The 13418-nt window shown below is 47.7% G+C and overlaps 1 protein-coding gene across 9 annotated transcripts in view; it reads left to right on the forward strand.

Moving 5' to 3' along the window:
- The first annotated feature begins 511 nt into the window (after nt 1–511).
- LOC135819867 (uncharacterized) overlaps nt 512–13418 on the forward strand; it is a 68001-nt gene continuing 55094 nt past the window's right edge. Inside the window, exons 1-9 of one of the 9 annotated variants that reach the window (XM_065333154.1) lie at nt 517–588; nt 1386–3520; nt 4246–4321; nt 4865–4926; nt 5329–5404; nt 5948–6009; nt 8069–8144; nt 8660–8942; nt 11949–12881. In XM_065333154.1, the coding sequence (XP_065189226.1) occupies nt 564–588; nt 1386–3520; nt 4246–4321; nt 4865–4926; nt 5329–5404; nt 5948–6009; nt 8069–8144; nt 8660–8942; nt 11949–11952 (2799 nt within the window). In that variant the 5' untranslated portion in view covers nt 517–563 and the 3' untranslated portion in view covers nt 11953–12881. Of the gene's footprint in view, nt 589–1385; nt 3521–4245; nt 4322–4864; nt 4927–5328; nt 5405–5947; nt 6010–8068; nt 8145–8659; nt 8943–11948; nt 12882–13418 lie in introns of those variants that run through there. The other 8 variants (XM_065333155.1, XM_065333153.1, XM_065333157.1 and 5 more) reach the window with 8 other exon arrangements.

Below are 13418 nucleotides of genomic sequence, written 5' to 3' on the forward strand. Positions count from 1 at the left end.
GGCTGGCAATGGCAAAGTAATCAGAAAACAGGCCAATGCAAAGTGAGGGATATCTTTGGCCTGCGCCTGCTTTGTACGGACTCAATCCATACCATCATTGAAGTTTTCTTGTTTATACACAAAGGCACATACTTTCTAACACTATTATGGCTGCTAGAAAGCGCAACTTTTGTCGTCAAGTTCTATTCGAAATCCTATCAATCACTCCTGACGATAGTGCTCTTTTGCTGCTCCCCAACTCTCACATACCGAACAACAGTTCTTGAAGTTGTAAAGAAGGAGAGTTATGAAAGAATGCGTTGCAAGAACGACAATACATAATTGTAGACCAAAGGCCATGCACAATCGATGCGCAGCGGCGCATGCAGAGGCGAAAAGGGGGCTCTGATGACACAGAGGTCAAGAAGACAGCACTTTTACTTTAGTTAAATAATCTTCCAATGAATATTGATTTTCTGCTTGTCTGTGGTGTGACCTATTCATCCGTTTGTTTACTTCTGTATGATCATCTTGCTCTTCTCATCTCCTATGACGGATCTGTTCCTATCTTGTCCTCAATTTGAATGTTCTTGATGGCAACTGCAGCGGGTAAGTTAATAATCATCAAAAAGTCTTTAGCACAAACCAATACTGATCCCTTCTCGCTACTTTCTAATAGAGTCCGTGTCGCCTGGGGTGTCTGTGGTGTGCTTGAGCAGCTCTTTTGCACAAGCAATCTTTCCTGTCTGGTCAAGTTAGCGATGGATGGTTTGTTTTGCACATTGCCTGGAAATCTCTGTTACTCTTTGAGCGGCTGGCTATAATCTTTATGTATGCAGTTTCAAACATTGCGGATGTTGCGTGCGGTAGAAATAGCAGTTATTACCTCTTTGTACTACACCTGTTTAGTGCACCACGGGACAACACAGTAACATAGGCAGTGGCTGGCAATGGCAAAGTAATCAGAAAACAGGCCAATGCAAAGTGAGGGATATCTTTGGCCTGCGCCTGCTTTGTACGGACTCAATCCATACCAGCATGGAAGTTTTCTTGTTTATACACATAGGCACATACTTTCTAACACTATTATGGCTGCTAGAAAGCGCAACTTTTGTCGTCAAGTTCTATTCGAAATCCTATCAATCACTCCTGACGATAGTGCTCTTCTGCTGCTGTTTTAGCTGCACCTTACTGTGGTGACTGATTCATGATGAATGCCACAAGAAAACGTTTGATTTGCAACTCGGCTGTTGCACCGTGACTGCTGATGAGCGCATTTACATTCGTCATTTCAATACTACAGTTTCAAAAATACTTCTCTACTTGTAGTACATGCAGTTCCTGGCTAGTCTCTCTCAAGTGCCTGAGAAGTGGATGTGCTTTTTTGTTTTTGCGATGCGATGTAGAAAGAAGACGTATGGCTGAGCAGAGGAGGAAGGAAGTGTTTTCAAGCTGCATCGCCGACATTGTCTACGAGCGAGTACTACTCATGGGCCCTGGTCGCGGCGGAAAAACTGGAGTGTTGAGGTCGCTGCAAGACAAGAAGTTCACGAAGACCGTCAGTACACTTGGCATAGACATGGAAAAGCTTACCTTCACCCTGAATAAGAGCAAAAGAGGAGTGTACCAATTGGAGCCAACGGATGCGTCGGATCACCTAGCCCTGCTGTCTGCCTCAATCATCGACAAAATTATCGGTGCTGGTGCTGACTCTCGGCAAACTGATGCCAGCGGTACAAACGCCTTCCAGCGTCTGGCAGCTGGAGCAGCTGGTGCAGCTGGTGCAGTTTGGGGCACGTTTTTCAAGCGTCTGGATGAGACTTCTGGTTTGGGTGAGAACACACTGTTTGTTGACGTGTGGGATTTGGCAGGGCAGATGCCATTCCACGCGTTACACGACCTTGTGTTTTCACCCGAACGCACCACGTACTGCGTCGTCTTTGATGCCAGCATCAAACCTGATACACGGTATGCAGATATCCTGACTGATGAAGATGGCGAGGACAATCAGCTCAACATCAACCAACCCACCTGTACCTACTTTGATGTCATCGATTCATGGCTATGTACAGCCCGCGAAGCACTTACCGACAACTCCACAACGCCGATTTTCCTCATTGGCACACACCTGGATCGTATGTCGAAAGAAGATGTTCGCAAACGAAGGAAACAACTGCAACAACTGACGCTCGGCAAGAAGTATACTGACAGCCTTCATCCGATCATCTTTGTTAACAACACTCTGTCTGGGTCAAGAGTTGACCAAGGAGTTGCAGAGTTGCGTGAACAGTTGGCCTGCGTCATTCAATCCCGTCGCAGAGAGAAGTTGCCAATCTCGTGGCTGCCATTCCCAGAGGTATTGGAGACGATTGCACAGAAGACGTCATCATTCATCATGAGCTACGACAGGGTATGCAGCATCGCTCAGGATGCATTTGGTGATACTGACGTGGATGTGCCTCGTCTCTTGAGCTTGAACCAGTCGCTTGGCTATCTCATTGTCTTTGATGATGAGGGTAGCCACTTTCCATCGGCTACAGCTAGTATGCCACCTGTTGGAGCAACACAAGCATCATCAGCATCCACACCACGAGCAGCACCACTACAATCACCAACAGCAGCAGCAACAGCAGCAGCAGGGCGCACGTCACAATCTCAGCCACAAGCCATGGCAGAAGGAGTAGCAGCCGCAGCTTTTGGCCAAAGAAAAATGGTTCTAGCTAGCACCCCATGGCTGATGTCAGCATCCAAGGCTGTCCTTTTGCCAGCACCTTTGTTGTATAAGCAAGCTGCCGAGTTCAAGGAGCAATACAAGCTGCTGAAGGATGGCATCCTGTGTGAGTCGCTAGCCATTCACAGATGGCAGCAGGAGAAGGCCACGGAAGGTCTGGTGCGATCTCGGAAGCAGCGCCGAAGTCTCTTTTCACTGCTAGCGTCTCATGGCGTAGTCTATGATGCTGGTGAAGATGATCCATTTTGTACAGGGTACAAAGTCTATTATGTGCCAGCCCTTGCCCAGTGCAAGCCGTCACAAGCGCTAGAGTCCAAATCAGCGCCGCTCTACTTGGTTGACGAAGATCCAGACAGGAGCATCACTCAAGCGCATTTTGGCCGAATCACCGTGCGATGCTTGCAAAAGTACCAACCGCACCGGACGAAGGATTTGCGCATGGGCCTCAACGTCTCTATGAGGTGCCAGAATGAGTTTCAGCTTCACCTCTTCTATTCTTCCACAGCCATTTGCATCACAGTGGACAGCGACAAGAGCGAGAAGACAATAGATCACTGCGAGTCTGTTGTTCGCTTCATTCTCAGTGCCACCACAGAGCTGCAGCAGCTGTATGGCCAGCGCCTGCTGCGCCTCCATCCCAACATTGCGTGCCTGTGCCGCGATGACAGGCCATGCCAGCTTCATGACCAGCAGCACTGCAGGAGCACCGGATGCCAGCACTTTGCAGAGATTGGCAAAGACGTCCGACCGATTCGCTGTGGCCTTGGGCAAGCGCATACCGACCGGCCAACGTGGGATAGATGGATCAAGGTAAACATTGTTATCGCAGTAGAAAGTTGTACCTTTCACGACCCTGCTCGTTCCTCCAATATACTGAGAATGTATGTAATTTAACCTGGGTAGGTAATGTATCTACATAGTGCATGGTAGAGGCAGGACTTAAACTATACGCCATACAGGACTCATCGAGAATGACGTGGAAGTCGAATTCCGGTATCCAGTATCCGTTTGCAGTGTTGCACACTCCCTGGTCCATGTACATTTGTTGGTTTGTGGGACAAATTTATACTTCAAGAAGGCAAGCACTGCAAGTGATTCCTACCGACTCCATGTTCTGTTAATCTAGGAACAAGATGAATAAGACTTAGTAATTGTTCACTCATGACTTCATACAGACCTGAGGGCAATCGTTCGACTGATTGAAATTAGCAGACTGACCTCGCCTTGGTGCGAGTCTGAAGTCACGAGGGCACCATAAACCCTGCTGTCCATAGCTCTATTCACAGAGACTGCTAAGTAGCTAGCCTATGGATAGCTATGGAGAAGGTAGGGGAGGGGGGGGGGTGTATTAGGAAAAAAATAAGTTTTGATTGACATGGTCGTGGAATTGGTGCACAGTGCATACTCAGTCAGGCACCAAAGTGTTAAATTATTGTCTGGACACTGATTTCCATGACGTATGCTGTATGCTAAGCATTGAAGAATTATTTGTGATCTCTTTTTTTTCTTTGCTGTATTGATGCCGTGTTTTTCAGCCATTCTACCGGGAGTGCCCTGTTGATGACTTGTGTCGCTTAGTTGTTGACGGCGCTGTGGGAATGGATGACGGCGGTGAGTGAGAAACAATACCGATAGGAAATCTGAATCTGAGATCGCATTGGAGACATCTGCGAGACTTTGGCATGCACAAAGAACCATCGCCACCGAAAAAGTCCCGACTGCCACACTACTTCTCACAGCCCCGGACGCCACTAGAAAAATAGGCTTTCCAATGAAAATAGCCCCAACAACTTGTGATTGGCATGAGAAATTGTGTATTTTCATACAGTACCTGCGTTTGTTCTGAATTCACGGGCAATTCCCAGTTTAATACGGGCAGTGCTCGGTCCCAACCTGCCCGGATCTGGGCAGTTTTACTGTATTTGCCACCATTGGTGACCGAGTTGGCTAGTGATCACTTTTTGGTTCATGCCCTCCGATGCGCAGTCCACATGAAGAATCAGAATATGCGAGTGTTATGAATAGGATGAAAGATGATGCCATTGACAACGACTACTCTGTGGTGCAAGATAATCAAATGCGTGTGTGATGATCCAATGTGTTTTTTTTGCCTCAAATGTTTTTATTTGTTATGTTGCTGTCATTCTTCTCCAGCTAATCCTTTATACGTCAAGAAGGCAAGCACTGCAAGTGATTTCTACCGACTGCATGATCAGGTAATCTAGGAACAAGATTAACATGACTTAGTAATTGTGCTCTCATGACTTCATACGGACCTGAGTGAGATCATTCCACTGATTGGAATTAACAGACTGAGTCTGAAGTCACGAGGGCACCATTAACCCTGCTGTCCATAGCTCTATTCACAGAGACTCCTAAGTAGCTAGCCTATGGATAGCTATAGAGAAGGTAGGGGGTGAGGGGGCGGGTGTATTAGGAAAAATTCAGTTTTGATCGACATGGTCGTGGAAATGGTGCGCAGTGCATACTCAGTCAGGCACCAAAGTGTTAAATTATTGTCTGAACACTGATTTCCATGACGTATGCTGTATGCTAAGCGTTGAAGAATTATTTGTGATCTCTTTTTTCTCTTTGCTGGATTGATCCCGTGTTTTCAGCCGTTCTACCCGGAGTGTCCTGTTGATGACTTGTGTCCCTTAGTTGTTGACGGCTCTGTGGGAATGCAGGACGACGGTGAGTGAGAAACAATACCGGTAGGAAACCTGAATCTGACATCGTACTGGAGACATCTGCGAGACTTGGGCATGCACAAAGAACCATCGCCACCGAAACAGTCCCGACTGCCACACTACTTCCCACAGCCCCGGACGCCACTAGAAAAATTGGCTTTCCAATGAAAATAGCCCCAACAACTTGTGATTGGCATGAGAAATTGTGCATTTTCATACAGTACCTGCGTTTGTTCTGAATTCACGGGCAATTCCCAGTTTAATACGGGCAGTGCTCGGTCCCAACCTGCCCGGATCTGGGCAGTTTTACTGTATTTGCCAGCATTGGTGACCGAGTTGGCTAGTGATCGCTTTTTGGTTCATGCCCTCCGATGCGCAGTCCACATGAAGAATCAGAATATGCGAGTGTTATGAATAGGATGAAAGATGATGCCATTGACAACGACTACTCTGTGGTGCAAGATAGTCAAATGCGTGTGTGATGATCCATTGCGTTTTTTTTGCCTCAAATGTTTTTATTTGTTATGTTGCTGTCATTCTTCTCCAGCTAATCCTTTATACGTCAAGAAGGCAAGCACTGCAAGTGATTCCTACCGACTGCATGATCAGGTAATCTAGGAACAAGATTAACATGACTTAGTAATTGTGCTCTCATGACTTCATACGGACCTGAGTGAGATCATTCCACTGATTGGAATTAACAGACTGAGTCTGAAGTCACGAGGGCACCATTAATAGGCACTTCACCCCATTTTTTGAAATCGCGTTTTTTCCAGGTTTATCATCGGCAATCGATGGTGGTGGGTATCACAAGGTCACACAGAAAATTTTATTGAAATCCACAGTGATACCACTCAGATATGAAGGGTTGAAGATAGGCAGTTGGATGAGGCGAGATCAATACAATTTGTGGCACCAACAGCATCTCCGAAGTATCATCAGTGGATATAGTCACAAAACATCAGAGTGTTTTTTTCAAGCACACATCACTCACTTACACCGACAACCCTGTATGGATCGAAACAATACAGATCAAAGTTCAGAATAGGCAAGAATACGGCAATTGTGACCGCAATCACTATAGCAACTCCATAGCAACGCCATAGTAACCCATAGTAACAGCTTCAGTTTGCTGTGAAATGAACTGATAACGACATACTGGCAGGCTCCGGCGGGTACAAAAGCGTAAGAGTTATAAAGACATTCTTCTGGCACAAAAACAACAGAGAACTTCCTCGTTGTACGCCGGACACCGCAATGTGGAGGGTATGTACGCGCGCGCGAATTACTGCACAGGACATTCGTGCTCACAGTCCTGCCACTTCAAGTGATTCCAAGTTGGCAAGAAGTTCTTCAGGACCTCTGTTGGTAGCTTCTTTCCATGGTGTGATATCTGCCTCCCTATCCTTCAACTGCTCCATGCAGCAGTCATGAATTGCCTGCTGGTGAGCTTTGAAATTTTGGTGAAGCGTGCCTGGCTGCGTATATCAAAGCATCCCCTCATCAGAGGGTTTCTCCAGCAGCCACTGTGCCTTTTGATTGTTCGTAAACATCAGTAGGCCTTCCAGCGCAACCGTGTCAAAACTTGGCTTTCAGTACGCTTTGAGAATTCGCCCAGGTAGGACGACGCATCGTCGTTCTCCTCCGCCTAAAGCGCATACTTCTCAGTGCCTACGTACATAATGTCTCCTTGCGCAGCGATGCGCAAACCCTGGTAAACAAGAACTCTACTGTTTCCGAATGGAAAGACGACGCTGAAGACGATAAGCAACGTTTCAAACGCGAGCAAACAACAGTTCTTTGTGAAAAAACTCTTTGCTGGTTGTGTAAGTGATCTACAACTCGCAAAAATGTACGCACTATGACGTATGCGGGATCTACTGAAAGCTGAACGTCAGAGCAACACGATGCGCCCAACTATCAGCCCGTACAACGAAGCATAGTGCGTACCTGTACAGTTTAGCGCATGCACTTGACTGGTGCCACGCAAGTACGCACTCTCACCTCAGCAAATTTTGACAGGTTCTGTCACGTGACTGAAGTGCCTACCATTAACCCTGCTGTCCATAGCTCTATTCACAGAGACTCCTAAGTAGCTAGCCTATGGATAGCTATAGGGCTTGAAAGTGATGACGTCAAAACGGCCAGGGAGTAGTAAGTTGACATCAGATTTCTACTTTTGGATCCACTAAGGTGTGACTTTGCTATTGCCTAAGTATGTGGGTGCGTAGCAACCCACTCATGTCGCATGCAGGTGTGACTTTTATTTCGCCACCAGTTGTAACCCCGCCCCCAGTAGCCAAATCAGTCAGTTTCACTGGCTACATCACCATGCTGTGGGTAAGACCGCTTGAAATGTGCTTGGATCCATACAAAAACTGGATCCAAGTGGATCCAGTTTTTGAATTTTTGAAATTGTTGCTATGCTGTGACGTAGCACTTTCAAGCCCTATAGAGAAGGTAGGGGGTGGGGGGCGGGTGTATTAGGAAAAATTCAGTTTTGATCGACATGGTCGTGGAAATGGTGCGCAGTGCATACTCAGTCAGGCACCAAAGTGTTAAATTATTGTCTGGACACTGATTTCCATGACGTATGCTGTATGCTAAGCGTTGAAGAATTATTTGTGATCTCTTTTTTCTCTTTGCTGTATTGATCCCGTGTTTTCAGCCGTTCTACCCGGAGTGTCCTGTTGATGACTTGTGTCCCTTAGTTGTTGACGGCTCTGTGGGAATGCAGGACGACGGTGAGTGAGAAACAATACCGGTAGAAAACCTGAATCTGACATCGTACTGGAGACATCTGCGAGACTTGGGCATGCACAAAGAACCATCGCCACCGAAACAGTCCCGACTGCCACACTACTTCTCACAGCCCCGGACGCCACTAGAAAAATTGGCTTTCCAATGAAAATAGCCCCAACAACTTGTGATTGGCATGAGAAATTGTGTATTTTCATACAGTACCTGCGTTTGTTCTGAATTCACGGGCAATTCCCAGTTTAATACGGGCAGTGCTCGGTCCCAACCTGCCCGGATCTGGGCAGTTTTACTGTATTTGCCACCATTGGTGACCGAGTTGGCTAGTGATCGCATTTTGGTTCATGCCCTCCGATGCGCAGTCCACAAGAAGAATCAGAAAATGCGAGTGTTATGAATAGGATGAAAGATGATGCCATTGGCAACGCCCACTGTTTGGTGCATGTTTGTGTTTGCCTCAAATGTTTGATGTTGTTGTTATATTGCTGTCATTCTTCTGCAGTTAATCCATTCGACCGGCCAGAGTTTGTACGCGTCATTCTGCCCAAGCTGTACAAGATTCCCTGCGCCAAGTTTCGCAAATGTGTCCAGGTCCAAGGGCTTCTGCTGTTGGAAGAAATCGAGGAGCTAATTCGCCTTGAGAAGCAGAGCGGACCGGAGCAGCATCACTTGTACGTGATAAGCTGCATACGTGCATGCGGACGGGATGCGTACGCCAAGCTCTGCGATGCCATCGCAACCCATGTTCACCCACCGCTGGCTGACGAGATGCGTACACTTCTCCGGTAAGAGCATCTGTTGAAAGATAGTACACGAGGGACCGTGAGTCTGCTGTCTGTGTCTGCGTATGTGAGCTTGTGAGTGGTGTGGATGAGGCTGCCTCGATTTTGTTCAGTTCCTATATTGGGCACAGCGGCACACTGGTGCAGTGATGGACGTGTTACATTAACGCCTGTAACTAAAGACCACCGTCACTAGCGACCAGCCTGGTACTACAGACCACTGTCACTAGCAACCAGCCTGGTACTACAGACCACCGTCACTAGCAACCAGCCTGGTACTACAGACCACCGTCACTAGCAACCAGCCTGGTACTACAGACCACCGTCACTAGCAACCAGCCTGGTACTACAGACCACCGTCACTAGCAACCAACCTGGTACTACAGACCACCGTCACTAGCAACCAGCCTGGTACTACAGACCACCGTCACTAGCAACCACCCTGGTACTACAGACCACCGTCACTAGCAACCAGCCTGGTACTACAGACCACCGTCACTAGCAACCAGCCTGGTACTACAGACCACCGTCACTAGCAACCAACCTGGTACTACAGACCACCGTCACTAGCAACCAGCCTGGTACTACAGACCACCGTCACTAGCAACCAGCCTGGTACTACAGACCACCGTCACTAGCAACCAGCCTGGTACTACAGACCACCGTCACTAGCAACCAGCCTGGTACTACAGACCACCGTCACTAGCAACCAGCCTGGTACTACAGACCACCGTCACTAGCAACCAGCCTGGTACTACAGACCACCGCCACTAGCAACCAGCCTGGTACTACAGACCACTTTGCCAGGCTCGGACGGTCTCACATTCATATATGGTTGTGGGGAGCAAACCTGTAACTAAGGACCACCTGTAACTAAGGACCACCTGTAACTAAGGACCACCTGCCACTAAAGACCACCTGTAACTAAGGACCACCTGTAACTAAGGACCACCTGCAACTAAAGACCGGTTTCTCTGGCCCCAAGAGGTGGTCGATAGTTATTACTAAACCGTAAAAAAAAAAAGGTATTGATCTTGCACAGGACAACTGCCATTCGACCGACATACGTCCTGGAACTCAAATCTCACTTGACCCGCGACAGACGGTGATGCCTAAGATCACACTCGAGAGCACACGTTACACGGTCACCGCGCATACCGTAAAGTACCGCCAGAGCGCCCCGTCTCGCGGGAGCGTCCCACCTTCATTTTACAGCCAGGGAAAGAAAAATCGTATGGCAGAGTGCAACGACGTTTGTACGGTGTGAGAACCTTAGTGTACTAAGGTCAAGTTACGGGCCTAAGCAGGTTTTTGTGTGGAGCTCGTGTCCGCTCGAAGGTACAGATTGTCTGCAGAACGTGCAATATGATTGTGTACAAAGTTCGTGTCGTATGACCTACGGACAGGAGACCACCTCCACAATACGACCATGAAAGGACGAGATGGTGGGGCGCTCTGGCGGTACTTTACAGTACTACTAAAGACTATCCAGATTGAAGTTTTATTTGTTCTACTGACAGGACCTTAGCAGCCTGTGCACCGGCCTGTTGACCATGGCTGGATCACCTTCAGGACGGCCGGAAGCAGGCTTTTCATTGGTCCCGCTGAAACATGGCCTTTCAAACAGTTTGTGTGTACTGTATACCGTAAAGTGGCGGATAAAAGCCGGGTTTGCATACAAGCACATCGCGGATAGAAGCCTGAAAATCAAATGGGTCAAATGCATATAAGCCTGTCGCGCGTAGAATCCTGGCTTCTATGCAAGCGCGGATCAGGTAGGTCAAGAGTGCATGCGCTATGTTCGGTGCATAGTAAAACTGCCACCATACCAGTAGTCAGTGGTAGATCTACGCGTGTTGCGCGTAGAAGCCTGTGCATACAAGCCTGACAAAAATATCAGTGGTGCATATAAGCATGGTTTGCATACAAGCCTGGTTTGCATTAAAGCCTGATGCAGAAAGCGGCTTATGTGCTTATAAGCCCGGCTTTTATCCGCGACTTTACGGTATGGCGTGTCCACATGCCCTCCACAGTGAGAAACATGTGTTGATGGCCAAAAAGCTGGTCCGGTGTCAACCTGACCAACTGGACCGGTTCCGGCGGGCCTGACATTATTTACTAGAAATTCAACCCAGCCGATTCGTGCACAACGGGGTTGTCTTCGTCACTCATGTTCATTTCCGGTCATGTGTCCCGTATGGCCAGACTATAGTGGTGTATGCGTGCATGCATGCATTGTAGTGTACACTGAATAGACCATGAAGACACCAAGCGTGCAGGTGACACCAGCTACACAGCAAAGCCAGAACCACCAAGCAAATAGTCATTATTTTTCTGTAGATTTAATCAGGACCATACAACACTGGGTACTGTTATTGTACTTCAATATCAAAATAGTAACAACTGCTTCACACGTACTCCTGTTGACATAGGGCAAAATGCCAGTCTACAACGATTGCTATACACTACTTGCAGCACAGATAGCTACGGTCCATTCATTGGAAACTGGCACCCTAACTTTTTGGTGCCTCCGGCACATAGTTGTAGATATCGTGAAAACAACAGTACATCGTGCATTGTGTGACCCGTGCAATTACTCTTTGCCACACTTGAGGCGAGAAAAGTCCAAGAACAGGGAAATAGAAATTCAGCCAGGTTCTACAAAATTTGGACAGGTATTCCATGGCAAAATGTGCGGAGAAGCAGATCCCAAACCCAGATTTTGAGATTTAAAGTGAGCTTTTAATCCTCAATTCGGCCCAAATCGGACTTTCATAAGCTAGCGGGACTGTCTCCGATGAATGGACTGTAGATGTATATGAGATGTGTGGTGTGGTGCTCACACTAACACAACACTCACTAACACTTCTATATTTAAACTTGAGCACGGAAAAAATATGAAACAAATCTCACCTGGCTGTGCTGGAGGCAGTCCGAATTGCAAAGCGGAAACCTGTTTTCACATTTTGTCCCTGCGCTGCTTTCTTTCTATGATCTAACCATGCACAGGTAATTCAGTGACGTCGGCCGGCGAAATTCAACTGTCAAGTTATCGTCACCAGTTCTGTACAAGAGACAAGTCGGGGATGTCAGTCGCACTAGGTGGGCGCGGGTGTCCGCGCACGCGTGTGCCTGTGTGTGTGTGTGTGTGTGTGTGTGTGTGTGTGTGTGTGTGCGTGTGTGTGCGCGTGCACACACGTGTGTTTTGCGAATGCACACACGTGTGCGTATGTTGTGTATTCGCATTTGTATTTCATAATGTGCAGCTTCAGTTCAGGTTTAGTTCCGCTAGTGTGTACATAGTGCCATACACTGCCTTTGCTTTGTCACAATGACACACCCTGGCCATGCTCTGTTATTCCCTGCATGCTGTTCGCTCTAATCATTCCTGACTGACTGACTTTGCCCCAGTCAGTATAGTACAATGTGCTACAAGCTGGTAATCTTGTTTTCAATGCCCGTTGCTCTTTCACGTGCCACTCGGCAGCATCTCTCTGTGTGTGTGTGGGTGTGTGTGTGTGTGTGTGTGTGTGTGTGTGTGCGTGAGTGTGTAGGAGGGCACATACACTTGCTTGTGGGCTTGAAGTACTTGCTTCCAATACCCAGATAGCTACTACATGTATAAGCTATTTCAAGCACTAGTCTATTAGGTCTCAATACAGTGTGTACTGTGTTTGTACGTCTGATCTTGATATCCTCAATGCTATGGGTTGATAGCCACTTTCCAAAACTAGTTTACCGCCTAAATCATGTATTTTTCCCTCCTTACGGTGCCCGTACGCGCTTTGCACCTGCATGGTGCGAACGCTTCCCCATATTTTTTTTGTATATGCTGCTAGCCGTGTCCGCTGTCACATAATTGCTGCACATTGCTCTGTGTCTGCCTTTCAGAGCTATTACTGCAATGATCCACTGGAGCCCCGGTCTGTGGTGAACACCTGATTTGCTCTCTACCTCCCCCCCCTCCTCTCTCTCTCTTGTTTCTTGTCTCGGATCAAACCTCTATCATGTTTTCAATATGTCAATGTCGGCAGTACCTGTTCTGCATTTACGTCCTCGCTACCCCTACCCCCCCCCCCCCTTCCCCTCCCCCACCCTTCCCCTCCCCACCCACCCGGCCCCATATCCTGGCTGGTATGCATTGATTATTTTCTATCCCACTATACTGACTGACTGACTGACTGAATGATAGCATGTCTTAGAGTGACATCAGCTCCATGCTTACCTTGGTATGGTGCTGGCTGATCTATAATTATACTATGTACAAGTATTTTCTCTATGCCCCCTCTCTCTCTCTCTCTCTCTTGTCAACACACTGTATCCAGTCATGTTGTGCTTCGTGTCTGGATATAAGAGTGTCGGCCTGGGAAGGAGGGAAGGAAGGGGATAGTAAGAGTGGAACTGGAGTAAGGTGATGGTGGGAGAAGGGTTGGGATGTCCATGAGGTGAAGGGGTGCACGTGAAGGGAGTAAGCTCAAG

Source organism: Sycon ciliatum, chromosome 6 (assembly GCF_964019385.1).
Source record: "Sycon ciliatum chromosome 6, ocSycCili1.1, whole genome shotgun sequence".
NCBI classification, from domain to species: Eukaryota; Metazoa; Porifera; class Calcarea; order Leucosolenida; family Sycettidae; genus Sycon; species Sycon ciliatum.